The 26,394-nt window shown below is 40.2% G+C and overlaps 2 protein-coding genes across 3 annotated transcripts in view; both read left to right on the top strand.

Annotated features, from left to right (window-relative positions):
• Window positions 1-88: 88 nt before the first annotated feature.
• Window positions 89-4,198, top strand: LOC108149576 (glutamate receptor ionotropic, kainate 2). The gene is made up of 11 exons (XM_017277214.1): window positions 89-279; window positions 345-500; window positions 560-622; window positions 831-1,034; window positions 1,248-1,459; window positions 1,514-1,636; window positions 1,702-1,944; window positions 2,003-2,419; window positions 2,648-3,019; window positions 3,101-3,781; window positions 3,857-4,198. Exons 1-11 carry the CDS (start codon window positions 168-170, stop codon window positions 4,130-4,132), a joined length of 2,859 nt encoding a protein of 952 aa, XP_017132703.1. The 5' UTR covers window positions 89-167; the 3' UTR covers window positions 4,133-4,198.
• A 14,258-nt stretch (window positions 4,199-18,456) lies between these two features.
• The window catches only part of LOC108149327 (protein O-mannosyl-transferase TMTC2), a 32,467-nt gene continuing 24,529 nt past the window's right edge, over window positions 18,457-26,394 (top strand). For both annotated transcript variants that reach the window (XM_017276796.2, XM_017276804.1), the window contains exon 1: window positions 18,457-18,799. In XM_017276796.2, the coding sequence (XP_017132285.1) occupies window positions 18,726-18,799 (74 nt within the window). In that variant the 5' untranslated portion in view covers window positions 18,457-18,725. The remainder of the gene's footprint in view (window positions 18,800-26,394) is intronic.

The following is a 26,394-nucleotide window of genomic DNA, read 5'->3' as shown; positions in this document are numbered from 1 at the left end:
ATCAGCTGACTGAGCTTTTCCAACCAGCTGATCTCAGTTCTCCATTCGTCGTATTCGATCTTCAATGGCCAGAAAAGCTTCGCCAGTTGCCGTGTGTGTTCGCCAGCCGGTGTGTGTTCGCATGAAAAACGAAATATTTCGGAAATAGCTCAGCCCGCTGGCCAAAAATGTTCAGTGGAAATTCCAGAGCAGCAGGCATGTGGCATCGCATGATTTGGCTCAGCTGCATTTGCAGTGCATTTTTCGTGTGTCCCAGCCGAGGGCAACAAATAAACATCGGTGAGATGTGGTTAGCCACTGAGAAAGGCAACAACCTCATGTCCTCTTTTTTTTCCAATCCGCAGGTGCCTTTTTCTACGACGATGAGCTGGAACTGGAAAAGGAGTTCATGGAGGTGGTCAACGCTATTAATGGACCAGAATCAGAGCAAACCCTTCGTTTTTATCCCCTTATAAAGCGTTTAAAATCCGAAGATGGGAGTGTTATGTTGCAGGAGCAGGGTGAGTCCATCGTTTTCCCCACTCTTACCATAAAACTCTGAATGAATTTTCGCTTTCAGCCTGCGATCTCATAGATAATGGTGTCGCGGCTATTTTCGGACCAAGTTCAAAGGCGGCAAGCGGTAAGACGGGTGTAGGAAAAATCTTGTGTAGAAGACGAAAGCAAAATAGAACAAACAAAAAAGCTTGACAACGAATTTTGGACCAGAAGAAAATGACGGAGAACTTTCTCAACAAATTGCCGCATCTGTTTGTCAACAGAGCGGATGAGTGATGACATTTCTTTGGGTATAGCATATGTATTACATTCGTTTTTCGCTCTCTTTTCAGACATTGTAGCCTTGGTTTGCAATAATACCGGTATACCGCATATAGAATTCGATGTTTCCGACGAAGAACATCAGGAGGAGAAGCCCAACCATCAATTAACCATTAATCTCTACCCATCCCAGGTAATACTCTCCAAAGCCTATGCGGATATTGTGCAGAATTTTGGGTGGCGCAAGTTTACTATAGTCTATGATGCGGATGATGGTGAGGAAATTAATTAATAGATGCTATAACTTCATTGTTTCACTAAATTGTTATGACCGCAAGCATTGTTGCATATTCTTAGTTTCGGCAGAATTAATTTAAAATTGTTTCTATTTTCCGAGATTGTTTAGTTAGTTAACTATATTTTTTATATTTATTTCTAATAATATATTTATTTCTTATAATACTGATACATAATCTTAACTTTTACAGCCAAGGCAGCGGCACGTTTGCAGGACCTTTTGCAGTTAAGAGAGGTCCACAACGATGTAGTGCGGGTAAGAAAGTTCCAAAAGGACGACGACTACAGGGTCATGTGGAAAAGTATCCGAGGTGAACGACGAGTGGTTTTGGACTGCCCTCCTGGCATGTTGGTGGAGCTATTGAACTCCTCCTCGGAATTTGGACTGACTGGACAGTTTAATGTGAGTTATTATTGCGTTGTTTTACTTCAATACTTAGTTTTATTTAACAAACAGCACATATTTCTGACAAACTTGGAAACCTACACTGATCATTTGGAGGAACTCTCAGCGGATAATGAAACTTTTGCAGTGAATATTACTGCTGCTCGTCTGTTGCTCAACCCTGAACCCCCAGCAGTAAGTAAAGATGCGGTTTAGCATAAGAAGCTATTTTGTTTATAACCCAAATTACCTGTATGCAGTACTCCCAGCCCTATGGATACGTCATTCAAAAGGAAAATATCGTCTACGAAAGCAATGAATCGCCACGCACTCTACTCCACGACCTGATACATGATGCACTGCAGCTTTTTGCGCAATCCTGGGGGAATGCCAGCTTCTTTTACCCGGACAGGATGGCAGTGCCGAGGATAACCTGCGATTTTGCTGCATCCGGAGGTCGCACCTGGGCCATGGGTCGCTATCTAACACGCCTCATGAAAGCGGTAAGAAGGCCATACCCCCAAAGAAAACAGCCGTTAATCTCCCTGAGGTGTGTTACAGACTTCCGGCGTGAACAGCACGAACTTCCGGACAAGTAGCCTGCAGTTCGACAAGGATGGACAGCGGATAACGTTCAACATCGAGGTGTATGACCCATTGGACGGCATTGGCATAGCCATCTGGGATCCAAGGGGCCAGATAACACAGCTCAATGTAGACGCAAAGGTGCAGAAAAAGATAATCTATCGCGTGGCCACCAGAATAGGACCGCCGTATTTCTTAAAGAACGAGACTGCGGTTGAACTAAATCTAACAGGCAACGCTTTGTATATTGGATATGCCGTCGACCTTATAGACGCCATTTCCCAGGAAGTTGGTTTCGAGTATGTCTTTGTTCCAGTTGCCGATCAGCAGTATGGAAAGCAGGACAAGGACACGAAGCAGTGGAACGGCATTATTGGCGAAATCGTTAACAATGTGAGTACAAACAAGTTCAAACTTTGTTAAGTTTTATGGTGCTTAAGAATTCGCGTTTGGTCTCTCTTGTGCCAAATAGATAATAATTTAACTATTTAAAACTTTAGACTGATTTCATTTAAATTTAATAATGGAGTACTTTGATTCAAAAGAATTCGCATTTCTTTTAATTCCAAATAAATAGAAGATAGTATATCATTCTTTCATAATTATTAAATTATTTTTCAGGATGCTCACATGGGAATTTGTGACTTAACCATCACCCAAGCTCGCAGAACAGCAGTGGACTTCACCGTGCCCTTCATGCAACTGGGAGTTAGTATCCTAGCCTACAAAAGTCCGCATGTGGAGAAGAAACTCGATGCATATCTGGCACCCTTCGGGGGAGAAGTCTGGATCTGGATTTTGATATCGGTTTTTGTGGTTACTTTTCTGAAGACAATAGTGGCGAGGATCTCCAAAATGGACTGGGAGAATCCACATCCGTGTAATCGCGATCCCGAAGTGCTGGAAAATCAGTGGCACATCCACAACACTGGCTGGCTGACTGTAGCCTCCATTATGACAGCTGGATGTGATATACTACCAAGGAGTCCACAGGTGAGACAAGAGAAAAAAACATATATACATATATTTAATATATATATATATATATATATATATATATAACATTATTTTCAGGTGCGCATGTTTGAGGCCACCTGGTGGATTTTTGCCATCATTATCGCCAACTCTTATACAGCCAATTTAGCTGCCTTTTTGACCAGTTCCAAAATGGAGGGCAGCATTGCCAACTTAAAGGATCTGAGTGGTCAGAAAAAGGTTAAGTTCGGCACTATCTATGGCGGCAGTACGTATAATCTTCTTGCTGATTCCAACGAGACTGTCTATCGACTGGCTTTTAATCTCATGAACAACGATGACCCATCTGCATACACAAAGGACAATCTCGAGGGAGTCGATCGCGTGAAAAAGAATGAGGGCGGCTATATGTTTCTCATGGAGACCACCACATTGGAATATCATCGCGAGCAAAACTGTGACCTTCGATCCGTCGGCGAAAAGTTTGGGGAAAAACACTATGCGATTGCTGTGCCATTTGGTGCGGAATACAGGTCAAACTTAAGTGTCGCCATTCTGCGGTTAAGTGAACGGGGTGCCCTTTACGACCTGAAGCAAAAGTGGTGGAAGAACCCCAATGCCAGTTGTTTTGAGGAGCCCGATCCGGACGCCACTCCCGACATGACTTTCGAGGAATTGCGTGGCATATTCTACACGCTTTACATGGGCATCCTGATCGCCTTTCTCATCGGCATCACAGAGTTTCTGGTCTACGTTCAGCAAGTGGCATTGGAAGAGAAGGTAAGCTTGCTCTCTAATTACAAGTCTTGAAAAAATATAAAATCCTACAATTATTTGGTATTGTTATATTCACAGCTCACGTTTAAGGCCGCATTTAACAAAGAGATACGGTTCGTGCTATGCGTGTGGAACAACAAAAAGCCCATTGTGGCCGGCACCCCAGTGTCTAGTCTGAGGACTACACCACGAAGATCCTTGGATAAGTCATTGGAACGAACTCCGAAATCAAGCCGTCGCATTGTCATCGGTCGCTCTTCAGAAGAAATGCGAGAAATGCCTCAAGGATCTGGTTCCAAGTCCTCATCAATCACAAATAACACGAAGGTAGAACAACAGGAGGCGCGTTGTTAATAAACTGTCTTAACTATGATAAGTTTTCATCATCTTTATTAATATATGAATTGTGAATGTAATTTACTTAACCTTGACTTTTGCTTAACTATACAGTTTGGATTAAGTTCTGCTGCTGCAAAACATTTCAGTTTTGTCCACGAAGAGTTCGTTTCAATGAAAGGTACGCCCATCAATATGAACCGTAATCAATTTGGAGCTTCTTTAAGCTTGAAATTACTTGGCGGGGGTTCTTTTCTGGTCCCGCGGGCGCAACACGAGATGTCGACGCTGGAAGTTAGTGCACGCCTCGTTGGCCAACTGCATTAACCCTTGCTCCTCGTCCTTGAGCACCATTTCCGTTTATTGTTGCCGCAGTTCAGCTTCTGGCGACGGAGGCTGTCTCAGCTTGTCAATTGCGTTATTGGAGCTTATTGACATTTTATATCCGGCAACTGACGAACCTCGCTCCCCATCGCGAAAATTATTTAAGCAGCTGCAGGCGAGATGAGCGAGAAACAGGAGCAACAGCAACAGCATCAGCAGGAGGGAGAATGGACCAAGCTCCAAGGACCAAGGAGCTCCTGCTGGGGAGATTGTCGTGTTCGTGTTGGGTAGCCCTTGGCCTTTGTTGGTTTGTGTAAAATGAGCAGCAGTGACAACAGCAGCGACAGTCCCAGAAAAAAAAATAAAGCAACAAGAAGATGTCAACTGACAACATAGAGTGCTATGCACTGAAAATCTTTTGGTGCTACAAGACTAAGGAATGCTTTTTATTTATTTACCATTAATCTGTATTAAATAAAAATAAATGATTTTAAAAAATTTTTTTTTTTTTTTTATTAAAAGTGAAAGTCAACTTTTTTATATGCTGTAACTCAATGAGTTGAGATTTTAGGCATATTTTCTAAAAATTCATGAAAAATGCAACAATATGATAAACTTTTTTATTTATCCCATTTCGCGCAGTGCATTTGTATCTGGAGGGCCGCTTCCTGGGCAGATCGCATTGCATTCCATTCCATTTCGTGGCGAGTGTCATTTGCTAGCCGTTTGTTTGTCTGCTCCGCAGTTCTGTGTGTTCAATTTTTAATTATTTTGTACTGAAGTGGCTTCAGCTTCGACTGCCGGGCTACGTGAGCCGTTCGAGTAGTTGACAACTGGAAGAGGCAGGCGGAGGAGGAGTAGGCGGCAAAACACCACAAAACAAAAGTCTCCACAGATCCGCTGAATTTCGCGGGCTGAGTGAAAAATCCAACACACTTGTTGAGGCCACAATTATTTTGCAGCATGCGCAGTAGCGTTCTGGTGGCTCAAATCCACCACCGATGGCCAATGGTTGAGAGCTGGGCTACAAAGCGACAAGTTCCACAGCCTCCCAAAACGTGGGAAGGACGCACCCCCAAGGACGAAGGACAAAGGACGAGGGACGAGTCTTATACGGACGGCGGGATGTCATTTGTTAATGCCACGCACGTAAGCAATTTCCGCACGAAAGCGCATTCCTTGAGCCTTTAATGTACTTTTTGATGTTAACAAATTTTTCGAACATTTGTTGTTGACTGACTGAGGGCAAAAAAAAAGGGGGAGACAGAGCAACACACACACACGTTCATGAACTGAATCTTAAGTTGCGGCCACAGTTGATCTGCGGTTTTTGGCATTGGGTGTGAGTGATTAGAGTCGCATAAACAAATTAATAAGTGGGCGATAGAGTTCACCGGATTTTAAAAGGGGGGCAATCCAATCAAGTGGCAAATTTCAAGTGTGTGAGATACAGCGTTAACAGAAATTGGCGCCCAACGAAGTGCAATCAACACCTCGCCACAGTTATAAATTGAGCAATTTTCCACTTGGGAAAATTTATGAGCTGCAGCCGTGGTGTAAATTGTGGCCAGAACGAAGTCGGATAAGCTGCCAAGTCCATAGGGCAATCGTTCGACTCTTTGGCTCTCTGACAGGCAATCCGAATGGACGGACGAACGGACGGAACGGATAGACACACGTATGGTCTTCATGGGCTTCACTGCACTTCGGCACTCAGTTTGCGGCCGCAATTTCTTGAGCAAATTGAAATTCTTGTGGTCGTTTCCGTTTCCCGGCGACGACCTCTATTAGCCGGTATAAATTACCCTTGCTATCCCTGTATGCAGTCGGGCTCTAACTTGTATGGGAAATTGCTGGCAACATTTTTAATTAACAGCTTGCGAAGAAGGCAGCGAGGGCAACGAATCCCGCTGGATTTATTGTGGCAATCGCAATTTACACGACTTGGCAAGAAACTTTATAAACACTATGTGTGGTTTAAAACCACTTTGAAAAAGTTGTGTGTTTTGAGTAAAAGCTGATCTAATAAAATAACTAATAGAGAAAAACAAGCACTTATATTTATTTAATTAAGTTTGTTATAATAATTATTACAAAATTTCATATTACATATTCAATTTTTATAGAAAAACATTAATCATAAAACTTTTTATTTAAATTCAATATTTTTGTGATTCGGATTTAGCACCATCATTTGCGTTCAATATTTTGGTAATAAGCACAATAAGTTATTGCGTTAAATTAATGTGAGAAACTGGCCACAAACGCCAGTTTTAGTATTTAACAAGAATAAAGGCCTACTCCTTTGAAGAAGGTGAAACCGCAAAAACCGGTTAACACGAAGAGACGAGCCTGTCCAGGAAGGGCTTTCGAAAAAAAAAAAGAAAGTTAAACTTATAGGTCAGAGCTTCCTTCGACATCACCACCTCCTTCCAAGATTGAGAGCGCAGTGACTTTCCAGTTAGTTGCGTGTCCTGTGAGGTCCTGTCTGCAGTTAGCCGTAGCTTTGTTTGTTTGTTTATTTGCCTTTCCACAATGCACTAGACTGCAAGCTGGCATCTTGGCATCCGGAAGCCTCTGTTTTGCCTGTTTTCCCCTGTTTGTTTGTTTGTTTGTGCGCCAAGTGGCCAGCAGTTGTGTGTCTCTTGGCTTTTGCTGTTTGGTGTTTGGTGGACAAATAAAACGCAGTTATGCAAATGATGGAATCCCTCCAACCATTACATACTGTACTCGCACATAAATTCAGGCATTTGCCGCTGAATTCAATTTTCCGCACAATTGAAGGTCTCACATTACTCAGGGCGAAGTTCGCGCACGATCGCTGGTTGCACACATTTAAAAAGAAAAACAATTGCCAAAAACCATTGCAATTTTTCGTCTAAAGGGGCAAATACAATACCGTAAAACAAATAAATGCAGACAAAAGCGGATGCCTGAAACTAGGGAGTTGAGAGTGAAGAGTGAAGAGCAAAGAACAAATAGCAGCGAACCGCAAGACGGAAACAGAAACAGAAACGCGTCACACAATGTCGAACTCGCACTCGTCCTTGCAGGACCTCCCCTCCCAAACCCCTCAATCTACCGCCCCCTTATCCGCTATTAGATATTTATTTCTGCGGATGTTTGCTGTGTCGCTGTCTGTGTGGGAAGCGCGCACATATTTGCACATGTTTCGCATTTGTATTCCATGCGTTATTGAGCTGAAAATTGATGCACATTACTTACTCTATTGAATTACACATTAGCCCCGACTCAACTGCGAAAGCAGCTGGAAATGCACCGAAAAAAAATATACAAAATACCGAAATTACAGGTTTTATGTCAATTTTAATTACACCCAAAAAAATGTGCATAGAAACAGTGCTTCATAAAATTTAAACTACTGGGTATGATACATATTTTAAAAGGAAGAATATTTAAAAAGTTTTAAAAGTAAACTTATGTGGGTTAAAAATGAGGCATGAGAAAAAAATTAAACTTAAAACTTTCCATATTTTATTTTCAAGACACATTTATTAAAACTAAATTTTTAGTTTTTTTTGGTATGTGAAATTTTTGTTTGGTTGTGTCTTTTAAAACTTAACCCTTTTTTAGACATTTAATTTTTTTTTCGTGCAGACTCTAAGCTGGAACTGAAGCTTCTGATGCTGTGGCTGCATCACCGCCGCCGCTCGTTGGCCAATAAATAATTTGAAAATAACAAAATAACCAAGTGAAACAAAGACACGCCGCCAAAGTGCGCTATGGCAAAATCAACGTCGCCCCGGGCGATGCAGCCATCGATAGACCGAACCCAAACCCCTTTTTCCCACGCCACTTTCGCATCTTGCATTGAATTATGCATGTGTGTAAGTATGTGACCACCTCCACCTCTCTTTCCCGCCCACTGCATAGGGACCATAAATTGTACAACTAAATACAATTTATTTCTCGTCGTCGCTGGTGACCCGTGTATTTTATACGTGCCAGACCCCCTCCCTCTAAAAATCCCTTCTTTGCCACTCCACCCATGACCCCCTAGTGTTATTTATGCGCTTCTCTCAGCATTTTTCCCCCTCGCTGCAGTTGTTTTTCCTATTCCTCTGGCACTATGTCTTCGATTCAATATTTATGCGGTTTAAAATAGTTTTCGAAATACTCGGCTACATTTGATTGTGTTTTTAAATCACCTGTCTCAGCTGCTGCGAAATGTCAAATGTTGTAATAACGTGATATCTTGTTTTGGAAGACATGTACTTCAGGCAGCATGGCCTTAAATATATAAATTGTTGGGTAATTTTAAGAATCAATTTTTGTTTAATTGTTTTAACATTTTTAGTTTTCATTTGCTTGACTCATTGTGCTTGGATTTGAGAATAGTTTACTTAAAAGTTAAAAAAAAAAAAAAGTGTTGTGATTCTCAAAATTTCTGGGTTTTTTTTTTCGTATAATGTAGATATTTGAAAGTATTTAAGAGCAATGTGCCAAGAAATGAAATTTTAAAAATTTATAAAATCAATGTTGAAATGTAACATCAATGTAAAACCAGCTCCCACGCTCTGGAGACATAACAGATTTAAGTTAACAGCATGGTAACATATTAAATATTTTAACCGTTTCCACATTTAAAGTGTTCTACTGTTAGTTTCAGCCCCTCAATGTAAAATGCAGACATAGTACACTTTTAAGCATGCTGTTAACTGGTAAAATAAGTCTGTTACGAGCTGTGCGTTTAAGGGTGAAACATTGAAAGAGGGTGAAAAACAGAGAGCTAACATAACATTGCAAAAACAGCGAACGGATAAATATTTATAGCACTGTTATCCCATCTTTGTATAGCAAAATCACCCCTTATTTTATTTAACATCCGATGTTATGGTAATAGAATGCGGATAAACTTAACATTTGAATGTTTTCTTATTTTTTTTTTAGAAATTGTGCATTATAAAGACTTTTTGACTTGTTTTAAAAGATGATAAAAGCATGAATTCGAATACATTTATCAAATTTATGCTTACATTTATAATAATAGTACTGTTCTTATTTGTGTATATGTTGCTGTCAATAAAAAATATATGTTTTTTTATTAAAATAGTAGGGTTTGTCTCTAGAGGGTTTCCGCTTATACTTCCGCTTATTTAAAATTTAGAGAATTCAGGTAACTTATAATTGAATTTCGATGGAAAAAAAACCTACTAAACCTACTACTACTACTTCGTACATTTCAAGTCAATTTATGGTTTTGATTTTCCCTAATCTTCCCCGAGTAATCAAACTCCGGCTGGCTAACATAAAACTGTTGCATTCGTCGTGCCAGCCACTCGAAAAGTAACCATTAACTGTGACTGGCAACAACTCAATCGCACTGGGCCCGAAGTCCTGCTGAAGTCCTGCAGCGTCCTGCGGAAAACTCACCACTCGACGGTCGGTGGGACTTCGCGTATATAACAACGAGTGCGCCAACTGGCTGATTTCAGTCTTCGTTTTGCCTCCGAGTCGTGCGGTCAGCTACTAAAACCGGAAACTGAGTCTGGCCAAAATAAAAAAAAGAATGGCAATTGCTGCCTCGGCCGCGATGTGGCACCAATCATTTCGATTCTGATTCCGATTACGATTCCGTTTCAGTAGAATACCAGAAAAGATATATATAGTCGAAAGATAGGTGGGTCATGGTTCAAATCCGGCCGGAGTCAGTTTTAAAGTAGGGCTCTTAAAGCTACGGAATTTTCGTGCGCTCGTTTCCGTTTTTGTTTTCGTGTCGTCGCGTGTGTGTGTATGTGCCAGTGTGTGGGTGAGTGTGCCGCTGTGTGCGTGGCATTGTCGCTGCTCTCCGGGCAAAATCGGGATACATTTCCGTAGCCGTACTGCTGCAGAATACAGCAACTCAAGTGACACACAGCAGGCAAGTGGAAAACCCGTAGAATTCAGAGTAAAACCCAAAGGAAAACCCAGAGGAAAACCAAGAAAATGCCAAGATGATAAGAAAAAGGAGAGGCGCGGGCGAGCAGACAATTTCTGCGGTCGCAGCTTTTGACTTTCTGCGGCATTGAGTGCATTTCGTGCACTGTCTCCCTGTTTCCGAGTCAATTTGCGGCTCCCACTTGTTTGCAACTTTCCCCTTGACTTTTCATGTTTTTCCTTAGTCAGCTGATGCTGCATTAAATGCTTGGTAGCCTTCCATATTTCGAGTTTATATGCCTCGGAAATTTGTCCGCATCTGTGATGTTTAAATGCTGTAAACATTGCAAATTTTGGTATTTGGTCCTTCAAGCCGGATGGAACCTGAGATATACTGAGTGGGGAGTTAAAAATATAGTTGAACCCACGCATTGATTTGATTAGATTTATTTGCACAATACAGATATTTGCAATGAAATATATATTTAACAATTTATATTTATCTATGCAATTTAAATTAAACAATTAACAGAGTTTTAAAAATCTGATAATTTGTGATTTAAACAGAATTTTTCAGCTGGCTTTTTTCAAGCATTTAAATAACCGCTCTTTCAAACTAAATTCATTTAGCTCGTTGGCCATCGCCTAATAGTCAATTTTAGTTAACATAACATGTATGTATGAAATCCTCTCTGGAACAGTTATGTATTTATTTGTTTGTGAAATTTTACCCACTCTCTCCACTCGCGTTTTTTTAAACCTATTCATTTTCCATGTTTGCCACCACCTACAATTCGCTCCACCGCAAAAATATTTCTATCACGCTTCAAGTGCGTGCCAGTTTAGGGAATTTCCCATGCAAATGCCTTAACAATTGAAATTAGATTTGATGCCAGCCTGTGCTGGGTGAATCCCCGAACCGGGTTTAAGGTTAACAAAAAACCGCGGATTGGGCGGGATTTTGTTATTGTTTTGCCAGGCGTTCTAGGCGAGATCCTCTGCCACTTCCGTTTTGCCTGCTTATGCTTTTGCCAGGCATTGAGGCAAAGCGAACTGGCTGCCATATGCGCCAGCCGCAAAACTTTTGAATTTTTAAGTGGCAATTCGTGTAGCCGCGCTTCCTGCCCTCAAAGTCAGCCAGAAAGGCAGCAAAATGTAGACATAACTTTTACTAAGGCCCTGCCACTTGCCCCCAGTCAGTGGTATTTATTTAATTTTTAATTCGGCACCAAAAAAATTAAATGAAATCCTGCTATCTAACCGAGATTAAAACAAGCAAGCTTTAACAAGCACCGATGATTTCGCTATACAAAAGGATTTATAAGATTTTGTTATGTTTGACTTAGTTTCAAGTAGATAAAAGATATATTTTAAACTAATTGAAAGGCAGCAAAATGTTTGCTAAAGCGGCTTAAATAAAATCTTTAACTGGAAAGGCGGGCCAAAACATAGCTGAGTAAAGCTTAATTCTAAAATTTAACTCAAATTAAAATGGGTAAAAATAAAGCGGATTTTCGTATTTTGATTTTTTTGAAAGTTGTAAATTTAAATAACCAAAAAGTAATTCTTAACTTAAAAGGCTTTACTTACGTTAACTTTTGATAAAATGAAAATGTTCATAGCGTACCAAAAATATAAAGTTTACATTACATTACATTACAGTTTACATATTTTAATTTCCCTACAAGTGCCGATAATGTGCTGAAATTAAAAAAAAAACGCTATGTTTTGCCAAAAGCTAGCTTTTTAAATAATATTGTAACCCTAGAAAGTGTCCAAATTCCCTAGCACTGATTTAAGCCATTATGTGAGTGCGGACACTGGCGACATGCAAATTAGTTTACTGGTAATGAATAAAGTGAAGTGAATAAGTGCGGCAATAGCAGAATTATTGTGTGAAATGTGGAATTCAATTAGCTCTCTCTCTTAACATTCACAGTAAAGTGCAAAGTTGTTCCTTAGAAATTGCCGGAAAACTTTTTTGTCAGTAAAATCCCATAAATAAATTATTTTTGTGTAATTCGCTTTGGAAATAATTAAGCAAGTTGCAAATGCCGCCTGCAAATAAGAGATTGTGAAAGATTTAAATAAATTTGCGTGAAAGCTTTGCGGAAAAAGTGAAAACAAATCCGTGTTTGCAGCAATTTTGGGTCATTAGCTTAGTTCATTAATTAATGTATTTTTGGCATGAGAATTTAAAGATTTCTTGAATTGAAAAACATATTTAATCTTGTATCTGCCGTAATGGGAGTAACTAACTATAATAAATTAATTTAAGACATGAAAACATCTTATAAATTCGCTGCTGACATGAACATTTTTGCAATTAAAATCTAAGGCTTTTGGGCCAAAAATAATCCCAATTTCAAGCTCTGTACTTTGCGTTGGGCAAAATTGAAAATGCTTTCATTGAACTTACTCGAGTTTCCCAAGATCAGCTCAAGCAGCTAATGTGTCTCAATTAGTAGAATAATTTCGCATTTAAGTGCAACATTTACTGGGGTGGTTTTGCATCGATTCCTACTCGGGTTTCAATTTGCACACGAAAATACGGCTGAGATTGGTAAATACGCAGGCGGCAAGTTCAATGGAACTTTCGATTTTGGACCAGTCTATGGTGTTAAGGGGTAGTAGGAACAGGAATAGGAAGTTCGGTGAGCATCGTCAGCTCATTGGAAGTTGCTTGGCTGGTAGTAAAAGTGCAACTTTGTCTGCAGAGCTGCAGTAAATATGCAAGCTCCAGCTTTAGCTCCTCTATTTTTCTCCCGTTTCCCTCTAACCTTGGCAGTTTCAAAAGTACAAGTGTGTGTATGTGGTTATACTCTAACCCACACCCTTGGTTAGTCCTTTTTACTTGCACTGGAGGAAAAATCACAACCTGAAGTAAATAATACAATTCGTAACGTACAATCAGAAGCTTTGATTTTCTTTTAAAAAAACAAAGGGCAAACTGACACAAATAATAATAAACGAGCTTCTTTAATTTTAAACTTTGAATTTAGTTCAAAGACTTTACAATAAAGTCATTACTTGCTATCTGTTCTTTTTAATAAAATTCCGTCGAATTTAGTTTAACTATACTTTTTGTAAACATTCTTAACCACAATTTAAAACATTTAATTTACTTCAGACTTTGTAATAAAGTTAAAGCTTAATATGTTATTCAGTTCAGTTGAAATTAGTTTTGTTACATAGTTTAGATTAGGATTTTTAACTATTAAAAATCCTTAGTGTCAATTGTCTTTTATTGTCTAAATTAAGACATTAGTATATAAAACCTTCGTTGTTTTCTAACGCTAAACCTTAAATTACTTTTTCTTCTCAGTGCAGGACACAGCAGCTGTTGTTCTTGCCCAACTTCCAGTTCACACACGCCCTGACGCCCACTTTAACCCTTCCCTGACCATCAGGCACCCGCATCGCCCGGACTTTCAAGTGTGCTCGGGATCTGCGCGTTATGCAAAACTAACTTTTTCCATTATTTTCTGTGTGTTGCCGCCGCCGCTGCTGCTTCTACTGCTGCTTGTGGTTTTTATTTATGGTCTATTTTTGTTTTCATTTTTTTTTTTCGGTTAGTTACCCCAAACCTCGCCATGTAAATAAAAGCCAACTGCAAAGTTTTGACAACGCTTCTCTCGGTTGTGCAGCAGCAGCAGCAGAGGCAGCAGCAGCCGATGCCGCCTCCGAAAATTGGGTCGGCAAAAGCGAAATTTATGTCGCAGCCGCGTGCAAAGTGACAGCGAACAAATTGCCGCGACACAGACACTGGAACACACAGGCGAAAAAGCATACTAAAACTGCACAACAAGGCATGTAAAATGTTGGCGAAAGTTTTCAAGCCGAGCGCTAATCAAGTGACAAGGAAAAGGGGGGAAAACGGAAGCTGCCAAATCGGGGCTTCGAGTGCAGCTAATTTTTCGGATTTCCTGGGAATGCACTCCTTGAAAATCTCCGTCTAAATGCGGCTGCAAAATTCCCAAAAAGTTTTTTGGAAGCAACTTTGAATTATTGATAAAATACTTAGACAGCATGTGTGTGAGCTTCCCCCAATTTCCCCCCGCAGACACTTTTAGCATACATTTGGGCAAACAAATTTCCAACTCGCAATGCACACAACTTATTTGATGCACTTCAATTCGTTGCCAGAGACAAATCCTGGAATTGCAAAAGGCCTTAATAGAATGGGAAAATGGGGAGCGCAGACGACATTGATAAATGTTATTTTGGCAAACTTTTCTGTTGGGGGCAAACAAGCAAAAATGGGTAAATTCCACAACCCACAACACAGAAATGCAATCGAACGAGTAAAGCAAACACAGAACCTCACTGAGAACTAGATCCAAATCAAAATATTTCTATTCGACACAAATGGGGCACTCCTTTAAGGTCATAAAAGCTGGGAAAACTAACTAACTTTTGTTATTAATGAAAAACATCGCTCCCTGAAATCAGAGAAATTGGGAAAAAGACCTGACCAAACAGCGATATACATTTTTTGGTAAAATAAATAAACTACTATATTTGTATGGTATTTGAAACTTTAAACCAATATCATTAATTGACAATATTTTTATATAAGAGGGAAATCCAATTTTAAATGTTCGATTTTCAAACCAAAAGCAATTGTTAAATTGCTTGAAATTTGTTTTAACATTTTGATTAGAAAATTAGACTACTGGGTTAAAATGAGTAAGGGGATTATTATTATTATGTTTGTTTTTACCCTTTATAATTAAATTAATTAACTATTAAAGAACCGTTATTTTGAAATTTGTTTTCTGTTGCCAAAAATTTATAGTGTTTTCAGGATACGTCTAATAGAAATTTTATTCGTACAATAAGTATATTAAAAAATTAGAAAAAATATTTGAGAAAGGAAGAAAATATTACTCCTCAAAGGTTTAGAAACGAGAAATTCAAATTAAAAATCCATCTGGCACATTGACGCGGCGAAAGTTAAACTTTCTAATTAAATTGGCTACTGGTGGCCCCGACAACCTATCCCGCCATGAGTTATTAAAAATATATTACAACTGCTTCCGGAATGCGGGTAGAAAGTGTTAAGCGCAAGCAGTTAGCAGCATTTGTTGCTGTTTGTCGCAAAGTTTGCCCAGCCGCCGCAAAATTGAAGTCCTTGATGCCGAAGAGTCCTTTCCTTTCCCTTCTTTGTTTGCTGCTGCTCGAGAAACTTTGCCGACGACGACGAATACTGGCCATTGTGGCAGTCTTCTTGGCCAGCAGCTGTAGTCTGCAGTTTGCACTCTGTGATTTTGTGTGTGCTGCTGCCTGCTGCCCCTTAATTTGCTGGACCAACTTTGTCTAATCAGTGTGCAGCTGTTGGCAGGTTTCCCCAGATTGCGTATACGCGTCGTTGGCCCGCCTTCGAAACCCGGGTTGTTACGTATATGTAAAAGCGCTGGGTCTTATATGAAGACCAGCTATGCCTGCAGTTTGACAGCCTTAAAAAAAAATCATAGACTGGGCATTAATTTGACACTATTACACATGGAGAAAATAAAACTTTTCTCTTTAATTTTTTTGTGATAAGTCAAATTAATATATTAGAGTATAATAAATGGTATCAATTTATTAAACTCGTTTAACGTGCATTATCTTTCCAAGAACTTACGATTCTAGTCTATGCGGACTACTCATTGTGACCAACAATTTAGTTAAACCTTGAATTCTTTAGAATACATACATCGCAATATTCAAAATTCGAAATTTAGGTACTATGGGTTGCAAGCTGAGGGGACAATACAAATACCCAAAAAGAAATTTAAGAACATTTAGTTTAAGTCCAAATTTAATGAGATACGGAATATTTAGTATAAAGAAATCAATTAAAAAGTCGAAATCTAATATGAAAATTGGTTTTATTGAACTTTTATTTACCACCATATCCACGATCTTTCTTTGCCATACGCGTTGCGACACTAAAGTGGATCTAATGACTTCGATGGGCGGGCAAATAGCGAGTATAGTGCTGGCACCGCCCACGCAAATAGATCGTTCGATGGATTGTGACACGCGGCGTATGTGTGATATGTGTAATTTGGAGCCATGTACTTACGAATAGAGTACCGCCGCAAAGCAATTATAGTGAAATGAGCTAATAATATTCAATTTCAACGGGGCTGGGCTGCCTGCGCTCAGCATTTTGTCGAAATGTCAACCAGCAGCAACCAAACAATAACAGATGTCAAACTGTCACAGGGCCAGACGACAACGAATCGTCAGAGGGCCAACACCGAAATGGAGGAGGAGGTTGTGGCACTCCAAAAGGGTCGTGTGTCAATGGCTGGCACTTCACAACGTGGCCAGTTGCATTGTGGGAAAAATTGCAGCTGGTTGCCGTGAAACGTGAAAAATTACGGGCGGAAAACGAATCGAATACGATAATAGAATAGCAGGGCAGGTGGGCAGGTGGGCAGGGCATAGGAGCCATGAAAATCACTCAATTGGACGGCTAACTGACAGCCACACATTATCAAATATTAATGGAATGGCGGGCTCATTGAAACCGTTTGTCCCCCGTGGAAAAAGGGAACTTGAATGGGTGGCTTCCGGCGAACTTTGACACCAACGCCCCCTCAAAGTCATGGGAAATCAGCTGTAGCCGTAGGACACGATACCCCCAACGAATTTTATAAGCGAACATCTGGGCAACACCGGGTACACATGACTAGCTATAAAACGGGAGGCGCCGCGTCACACACACACACAAAACAAGTGAAGGGCTCATTTATAATTCAGCAAAGTAAAACATTGAAGTAATGAAATTACACCAGAAGAATTTGTCGACGTCGTCGGCGGCCAGACATATTTGCCTGGGGAAATGGAAATATGAGCGAGGCGAATAAATAAAAATTTAATGAAAGCACGTATACGCAGCATGCGCCCGGCTTTTGCATGCGTGAGGCATTTTGACAAAACATTTTTGTATGTTAGTCGTCCGTCCCGGTGGTGGATGTAGCTCGGGAAAACGCAAATAATTGAATTTCTGTCAACGAAATTAAATTACGCCTGCCACTGCCCTAAGCACCCTGCCACTTTAAGGCCCTTTAAAGTTGCAGCCATAATGCATTTTAAATAGCGCATAATTAAAATAAATGCAACAAATGATTTAAATTTATTATAATGCCAGCAAAAACACTGTGCAACCCAATAACAAAACGTAGAAGGTGTTTGTGTGTGGACCCTATATATACGTGCATATATCTGTGTGCGTCAGGATGAATGGCAGATATATACAATAAAAGTTAATGACAATGCATAAAAGTTCATTACTGCCAGACACACAAACAACGGGTAATTCAAAGGACATGACATGGGGCAAGATATGCCGCAATTGTGCATTGCAAAGATGGGACAATGGGGAATCCCGCCGAATCAGACACTTTCAGATATATACTATGTATATACATAGTCCAGGCCATTACAAAAACCCACCTTATCTATTTACCCGAACCACCGCAAAAACGCGGGGAAAAATAATAACAAAACGACAGCAATCAAAGGACACGGCAGTTACACAACAACTGACCACTAATTAACCTAATTTCTAGCCCAACAATCACAAGGAAAAAGGGAATGAATCGAATTCAATCCAATCCAATACTTCGATGTTGAATACACGGTTATGTTGGACAGATGGCAGGATAAACCACCGACCAGAGCCAACCGACACACAAATGGAAACCAATGAGGCCATTTATTTTTATGTTGATTATTGTGTATTTCCCGTTTTTTCGGTAATTATTTATGCCACCCTCTGGCCTGCGCGAGCCGGCTCAGGAAATTATTTCGATATTAATTCAAACAAAACTTTCAATAATCCGTAATTATCGACGAATGTAGATCAAATAATCACGTTTTAGTCGCCGCTATACACCAACAACAAGAACAGAAATTAATTAGGGAAAAACTAAATGGGAATTATTTGCTATGACACCAGGACCTACACATCCTGTCTGCTGTGGGTTTTGTAATTGGCCTAAAATCGCTGGCTGTCATCGTGTATACTATAAATTGTACAATTTTTCCGACATGCGCTTATATTTATTTTACCCACATTTATGCACCACAATTAAAGATATCCTTTGGCTAACTTGGTTATTGATTTTTTCCTACTTGCAGCCGGCAGTTTTGGTCCAAAGAGAAGGCAAATAAAACTTGAAATATATTTGGCTAAAGCAAACAAAAGCCACACCACACACACATATATGTGCTGTGTGTGTACGAAATAAAATCACATAAAATGCGACGAAATCTGCAGCATGCATTAAACAACGACGAGCTGGCAAACATACAATATTCAAACTAAGTGGACTTGCACAAGTCCGGCATTTCATAAGGAAACTCTGATAAGTCCTGGTTGTCTTGGTCCTTCGCACCGGATCCTGGAGAGATGCCGTCAATGGAACCCTGGCTGGGGGGCGATTCCTGGCTGGGGATGTTGCGGCTCCGGCTGCATAAATCAAAGTGAGTTGCACTGCCCCTATCTTGTTATTTGCTCTTCGGTTTTGGTTCTCGTTTCGGTTTGCTTTGGTCTGTGTGAAATCAAATTAATTTCAAACTTGTTATAAACTTTCGTTCGGTTCCGCACTCTGCTCTCTTGTTAAATTTAGCGCAAGTTTTTCAATAAATTGGCACACACACACACACAAACTCGGCATAATAAAAGTCTGCATTGGCAAAGTTATTTTTGCGGCGCAGCTATTTATAATTTTTCCAGAAGAGGGATCCGCTCAAAAGCAGCATTTTCTCAAACCTGACGAGGGTTTCCATTTCGAAAATGGAATTAAAAACGACTACGGCGAAAGGTCTATTTGGGATTCCCGAAAATATAAATCCCCGGCTCTGGTTTGAGGCACTTTTATTGCCATCGATTTGCGCCGAGTGCTTTAGAGAGAACGCTTTAATGGAAAGCCCTCTCGGCTGAATGTTATAATTAGGTATGTTTTACGGGGCACATGCGACTGCCGGGGAAAGTGGCTGTCAAAAAATTCATAAATGAAAAGCCATAAAAGTGCGACCGACCCAAAAAATCAATGCTGCCACAGCTGTTACCCTCTTCCGTCCTGGCTTTTTTCTAAGCCAAGCGTACATGACCAGCATCAATAAGTTGGGCTGGCACACACACACACATACAAACCTTGGGTCAAACAGCTGCTCCTACTGCTGTTCCTAGAATCCCTGAATTTATTGACACTCACACACACACACACACAAACCCCGATAATCACTGCTGCGGCAACGTGCTAAGAGAAATCCGAAGAAATCGAAATGGACGCAGTGCAAATTCGAGGTTAATGCACAAATAAATCTGCCACAAATTGTTAGCCATCAAAAATCACGTTCCACGTTGCACGCCAAATAGGAGGGGTTGCTGTAGCACAAAAATAATAATTATTAACGCTCAACTGCGTCGCAATCAACAACATTTTATCTGGCGCTGCCAAACAGTTTCCAACTTTTGCGGCAGAGTTTTGTGTCTCAGTTTCGGGGTTTCGCTTGCCTTCACTTGAGTCGGTTTATATACCCGTTACTCGAAGAGTGAAAGGGTATATTAAATTCAGTGAAAAGTTTATAGCACTTAGAGAGTGATGGTAGAGGGCTTTTTAAGTTTAATAGATCAATATCTATCGTCACACCAAAAATGTTCCAAACCGAACAATTATTTTGGTAGTTATAAGAAAAGTTGTAAGAAAAGAGAGTAATAGAGCAAAGGAACCTAAACCTCCATTACATATGTTATTTTAAAAGATGTTAGCTAAGTAACGAGTATCTAATAGTCGGGGCACTCGACTGAACGTTCCATTTTTGATTTTTTGTTGTGCTGCTGCTGTGTTCCGATATCGTGAGCCTGCTAACTTCCGATTTCCGGCGTGCGCTGTGATTGAGCGCCGCTTTATTTCCTGCGGGGCGGCGCCATCGAGGACCGCAAGGACACTTCTAGTCCTCCTGCCTGCCAGCGCCTGTTTGACTTCTGATAAACTTATTATACACTCTTTAAAGGCATGTTTCTGGGGTAAGGCGAAAGCACCCCCGTTTCACTTGTTAGGCTTGCCTATTTAAAGTTTAGGTTGAGAGACTGATGGGAACCAAAAATAAGGGGTTGGTTAACCCATTTAGTCATTGATGATTTGCTTATCTACATTAACATCGGTTTCGTAAATAGCCTGGGATTTTTAAGCACACTCAGGTTGAGTTTTGAAATACTAATAATAATACTAATATAATAATAATAATAAAAATAATAATATAATACTAATAATAATAATATTTCGAAATAATAATATGAATTCATATTGTTGGTTTATTATTGTACATATTAAAAAGACTTAATAAAAAATATAAATCTTTGAATATTTTTGAAATACCTTACTTAAATTTCCCAAATAATACACATTTTTAAGGAAGCAGAGTTCAATACATGTATGCCCCAAATTGGATAAGGCTTAACTGGCTGGATCTAGGTGTGAGACCAAATGGGTTAAGGGTGGTTAAGGGGGAAACCTTTTCCTCCGCCTTTTCTGTCTGCGGGCATCAATGTCAGTGATTTATCACAAGGCACAGCGCACATAAATAAACACCAGCAGCCAACGGAGATGGAGTCGGATTTGCTGATACTTTTCTTCGGCTCTTTCTGCCTCTCCATCGGGTGTATTTTTTGACAGTGCGTTGCTTTACGCATCACTAGACTTATCCAGGGTCCCCAGTCGGGAACCTTCATCCTCCATCCTCCAACCTCCTAGTTTCCTTTTCATTTGACGCTTTGTGCACTTGACTTCGGGAGTCTCCTTCGCTGGCTTCGATTTGCTGCCTCTAACGACCCTTATTGTTTGACACTCGGCGTTGATTTTCGCCCGGCGTTCTGCTCCGACATATCTTCGATATCGAGGCCATGGAACACCATCATCCCCCCACCCCCAATATATACTTATCTGCCCAGGATAATGGCGGAGCGCCTTGGCTGGCGACATTATTTTCACTTTATTGAAAACTTGTAGCCGAAATTGATTTTCTGCGTCTCCTGGTGGCGCGGCGGTACATTCCAAACGCCCTGGGAATTGACATTCCCAGTCCGACTCCCATTCACCACCCACCCACCGGTGGCTTTGTCTTCTCGCAAATTTATTTCGCATTTAGTTGAATACTTTCTGGCATTCGGCTGCTTGCGAAATTCCGCATACATTTATTTTAAAGACTGTAATTTCGTTTTATTCTCATGCTAATGTGACTGCCTGCCTGCCTGCCGCCCTGACTTGCATTTGTGCATGGGGTATTTGGTGGCGGGTTATTAAGTATTTATTTGCGCACATTCCGGTGCTAATGTGTTTTTTGCGGCGCGGCGATGAAAATGCAATTTCGTCTGGGCAACTTTTCTGGGCCGGGGCGAACATGCGGCGAAAATCAATTTAAGCCCGAAATGTTCAGCTAATTGTTCCTGCAACTGGGTTATTTCAATTTCATATCGCTGAGCGGGACAAAAAACTATTCCCAGTTTCCGATGCAAAAAATGCAAATTCGCACAACACAAAAGCTTAATATCAATAAATTAATATTGATGTGCTGTCACGGGCCTTTTATTGTACACCCTTTACAGTTTTTCGATACCCTGTAATTGCCAGAAAGGATTAGACAAGTATTGATATTTAACAAAAAATGAATCAAGCCAATGAATTATTCACAAAACATTGGCAAACCGAGAGAAAATTGTTGCAAAATTAAATCTTTACAAACTCCAGACAGTAATGCTTAAATTTAAAATTATAATAGCAACTGATCATACTCCGCAACCCTTTTTTGAGCTTGCATCGCAGACCATCAAATACAATTTTTTGTTGCTTACACCATTGTGTTATTCAAAACTTAAATAAAGTTGTTAGTATTACATATTATAATAAATGTCAGACGATGATAGATCGACAGTAACAACACTGTTTGCTCAGCTGTTTTCCAGAGTTGCCAACCTCTTGTTAACAGTGTTCCATGCTAGCTTATTTGAATAGTTTAAAGCTCGCTACTGGTCATCCTAGCTTCCATTTTGACTTTCTTACTCGCTTCGGTTATCTTTTTTAGAATATTTTATTTGAATTCCGCCGTAGTCCAAACCGGATTCTCCGCACCGTACCCGGCGAGCAGAACAATAAAAGCAATCAGTGCTTAAAAATCAAATTCAATTTGCGCATATTCAGCATTTTTCCGTTGTCCTTTTGTTTCTCTTTCTCTTTCGGTTTCTGTTTTTGTTTTTATTTGTTGTCCTGGTTGTTCTATTGCCGCAGCAAGTACAAATTTTTTTTTGAAAAAAATTATAACAAAAACGCTACCAAAAAATATGAATACCATGCGAGAGAGAGAGAGAGAGCAGGACAGATTCAGATTTCCCAAGGACGCCCGACGACGACGACGACGACGAAGAGGAGAAAATGGAGTACTGGGCAAATCATAAATATTCCCTGAATCAACAGAATATGATGAAAATCCATAAATCATTGTGGGAGCGGTCCTCGGCGGAGTTGAAATGGAATTGTTTGGCGGGGGAAGGGGGCTTTCGCAGAGAGCAAGGCAAGGATTTCAAATGCAAATCAACTGTGTCAAAAACTTTCGCTGCCAAGTGCTCAACGGTAGAGGCAACTTTCTTCTTCTCGTCGCCGCCGCCTTTCTCTCGTGGAACTGAGACTGCCACGCCCACTTGGGCCAGAGCAAACAAATAATGAAGATGAATGCAAACAGTAAAACACCAGGCAAATAGCAGAAGAGTTCTAAAGAGAAGGAAGGGTATGATGATGGTGATGAGGACGCCGAGGAACTGTACAAAATTTAAGCAAACAATGGACGTAGTGTAACTAAAGAGGGAGGAGGGGACTGGCAATGGTGTTCCACTCGAGTGCGAAAAAAGCGGCTTTTGTTTCGTTTTAATGCGATAATTTCATGCGCAAGAATTTAATGGAAAATTATTTCAGCTATTTTCATAAAATCCTTCGCTTCGGAATTTCTCCTTCCTTCCAGCAAAAGCCGGTGAAAGTTCGAAAAACTAAAAAGGAGGAGGAAACTTATGCCAAGCACTGTGCCCGATTTTGAGGAAGCAGCAGAACAATGCATTCCACTATTGCATAGTTCCTTTTTTCCTACTTAATAATTCACATAAAATCAAAACTTGCATATTTACATGTGCATTTTTTGTATCCATGGCTGCATTTGCTATTTAAGCTTGCCAAAAAGTTAGACAAATTATAGAAAAGGGTTTTATTTTAAAACCATAAGAGAAAATAAATACTTCGGGTTAGCCAATGCTTAATACTTTTGTTCAAAATTCAAATTTGGGAGGTAGCTAATTTCTTTAAACAATTTATATTTTTAATCGGTCTCGATACGGAATTATAGTTATATTTATAAGTACTGTAAACTTTTTGGCATTTAAGTAAGCAACTTTATGCAAGGAAGCTACAACAAAAGTAATAGAAAACAAAAAGTAAAATTGGGCAAAATAAAAGTGTCACGAATAAAGTGCAAATTTGTAGCACCTTCAAAGTTTCTGAAAATTTCCAAAAGATTTGCCACACAGTAAGGACACTGGGCCAACAAAGGAAAGCAAGAAAAACAAAAGATACTAAAATTCAGCAATAACTGCAGAAGCAGCAGGAAACAGCCAAAATGGCCACGAATGAGGCGCGAATTTGTTGCAGCAAAAGCTCTCAAATGGAATTTAATTGTCTGCTGCGATTTTGGCCAGCACCTGAAGCGTAAAATTAAACGATGGCCAACTAAAATCAGGGTCCGAATCCTGGCCCAGCTGAGCGGAACCCAAAAACGTTGGCCAAGGCAACTTGTTGCTCCCCATTTTACACGTGGCTTTTTTCGTGGTATTTTTGACGGGGGGTCGAAGGAAGTCTGTCTTAAAGTCCTCGCGCTGCATCAGAAATTTTGAGCACGTACGGCTGGGAAATAAAACGAAATAAGGCAAATTCCCATCTTTCAACTCCTCCTCTTATTTTTTTTTTTGGCTTTTAGGCGGGTGTGAACACCCAGGCTTAAGATGAACGGACGCTTCGAACTTGTCGCCCATAAAACTTGAAATTGAAAAACTTTTACTTTAAACTAGAAACGTACGCATTGTTGTGTTTGCGTGTGCTTCTCCCAACAATTCAGACAAAGGGCGGAAAAGAGAAAGGCGGCGGGGCGTGGGTGGTGAGTCGAAAGTCGAAACACTTTCGCCTGATTACAAACGCGCAAATGATGCGTGTCTAATGCGAACGCAGGCCAACGGAAGCCTCAAACAAAGGCGTCCGACTAACCACACGAGGTAGGGGTTCTGGAATTGAGTCTGACAAGAAAGAATTTTTACATATGAATGTACACTGGTAGAAACAAAATACAGAAAAGTAAGGTTACATAGTTGTTATAAAAATTCGTTATATTCTTCTTAACATAATATTGTACAGTTTTCATACTAGTACGAAACCTGTAAAAGTGTTCGGTTACCACCAAGTCATACAGGAAAATCCGACATGAACCTTCTTTAAATATTTTATATTCATTTTGAATAATAGTTATAAGGGCAGCTGAAAAAATCGTTACCCCTTTTTGTACAGATTTTAAAACCACATGAACAACAATTAAAAAAACATTTTTGTTCAATGCAAACCGTCATTATTGTTAGGGTAGCACCCAGCCTTAAAGAAAAATCAGTCACGAATCAGTCACCATTTTAAGTGATTTTGACTCTCTTAAGATTTCTTCTTGTTATCCCCAAACAATCTATTTTAGGAATCCCCGCTCTAACCTAAATATTTCTTTGGGTGTGCCACAAAATTGTCAAATTGTCTGCTTTGCGTTCTTTTGCAGTAAATGTATGAGCGATGCCTGAATGTAGGCAACATATTTCGCCCTAGGAGACGGGGGGAGGGTGATGACTATAGATACTGTAGAGACAGGGATGGAAATAGGGAAGGGAGAGAGGAATAGAGCAATGACAGACAGCCTCAAGCTGCTTCCAAGAAAGCGGAGCAAGAAGAAGCCCACTTTTTAATAAAATAAAGCCCAGGGTCTGGCAAGCGTTTAACATATGCCCCAGCCAGCAAAGAGAGGGAGAGGGCGCTAGGGCGGGCAACAGAGACGGAGGCAGGGAAACAGAAAGAGATGGCAACAGTAAAAGTAGGAAGAGCAAACGAAGCCCGACGACGGCTTGATATTAAGCGCACCAGAGATAAACACAGACAGCACTAAATTAATTCTGCTCAATTTGCATTAAAATATATGTGTGTGCGAGAGATTCGTTCTCCGAGTCGGTGTGTCTTCTGTGTGTGTTAGTTACATTTCCGTGGATGTCCCTGTGTCTGTGCTTCTCCTCCGCTCTTTTAGTTTATATATATACACAGGAAAAAAAACTGAAATGATGTGAGGATCAGTTTCTAATATTCGTTTTGAGCATTTTAATTTATTGTTTTTCCCATTTTATGGGCAAACTCAAGTTATAAGAAACTAAAATGAAGTATGTTAATTTTAAAAGAAAACAACAACAAAAGGAGGATTTGAATATGCAAAAAGGAAAATCAGTTTGTTCTAAATATTCTAGATACGTTTTCTTAAGTGCATTTTGCGACTGTGCGTTAGTTTATTTAATTTTAAAGCCTGCAGGCTGAGCGACCAAACCTGCTTCCACTTCTGTTTGTGCTTCCTCTGCTAACTCGCTTTTCCACCCCCCGCCACAACTTTCACTCCCCTTCAATCTCAGTGCTCGATGTGGTCGCACAGGTGAGCAAAAACTTTCGCACAGCTGCCTAATGACATTGTGGAGGGACTGCGTCTGTGGTCAGGTATTCTGTCTAAAGCAAACGCCAACAACAATATGGGATGGGCGTTTGTGGGAGTGGGCGGGGACAGCAGCTTTCACCAAGTGTCAGGGCTGAAGAAGAGCCAGCCGCAATATTCGGCGGGGATCCGGGCGAGTTATTTCCGACAGGGCAGCAACAAATTGCCCCGACCCGTCAGACAACAAAGTATTAAAACATAAATGCCAACAATATCAAAACGGATGAACCGCAAAAGTGTACGCCAAATACATATATAAA

The sequence above is a fragment of the Drosophila elegans genome, unplaced genomic scaffold (genome assembly GCF_018152505.1).
Source record: "Drosophila elegans isolate 14027-0461.03 unplaced genomic scaffold, ASM1815250v1 contig_814, whole genome shotgun sequence".
NCBI classification, from domain to species: domain Eukaryota; kingdom Metazoa; phylum Arthropoda; class Insecta; order Diptera; family Drosophilidae; genus Drosophila; species Drosophila elegans.
The sequence above is the reverse complement of the archived record's forward strand: the minus strand, read 5'-3'. Positions and strand labels throughout refer to the sequence as shown.

Coding starts and splice junctions, on each gene's coding strand:
- LOC108149576 (XM_017277214.1), top strand. CDS start 168: ATGTTCAGTGGAAATTCCAGAGCAGCAGGCATGTGGCATCGCATGATT. Junction 623..830: donor AAGTTCAAAGGCGGCAAGCG/GTAAGACGGGTG, acceptor CTCTCTTTTCAG/ACATTGTAGCCTTGGTTTGC. Junction 2,420..2,647: donor TTGGCGAAATCGTTAACAAT/GTGAGTACAAAC, acceptor ATTATTTTTCAG/GATGCTCACATGGGAATTTG.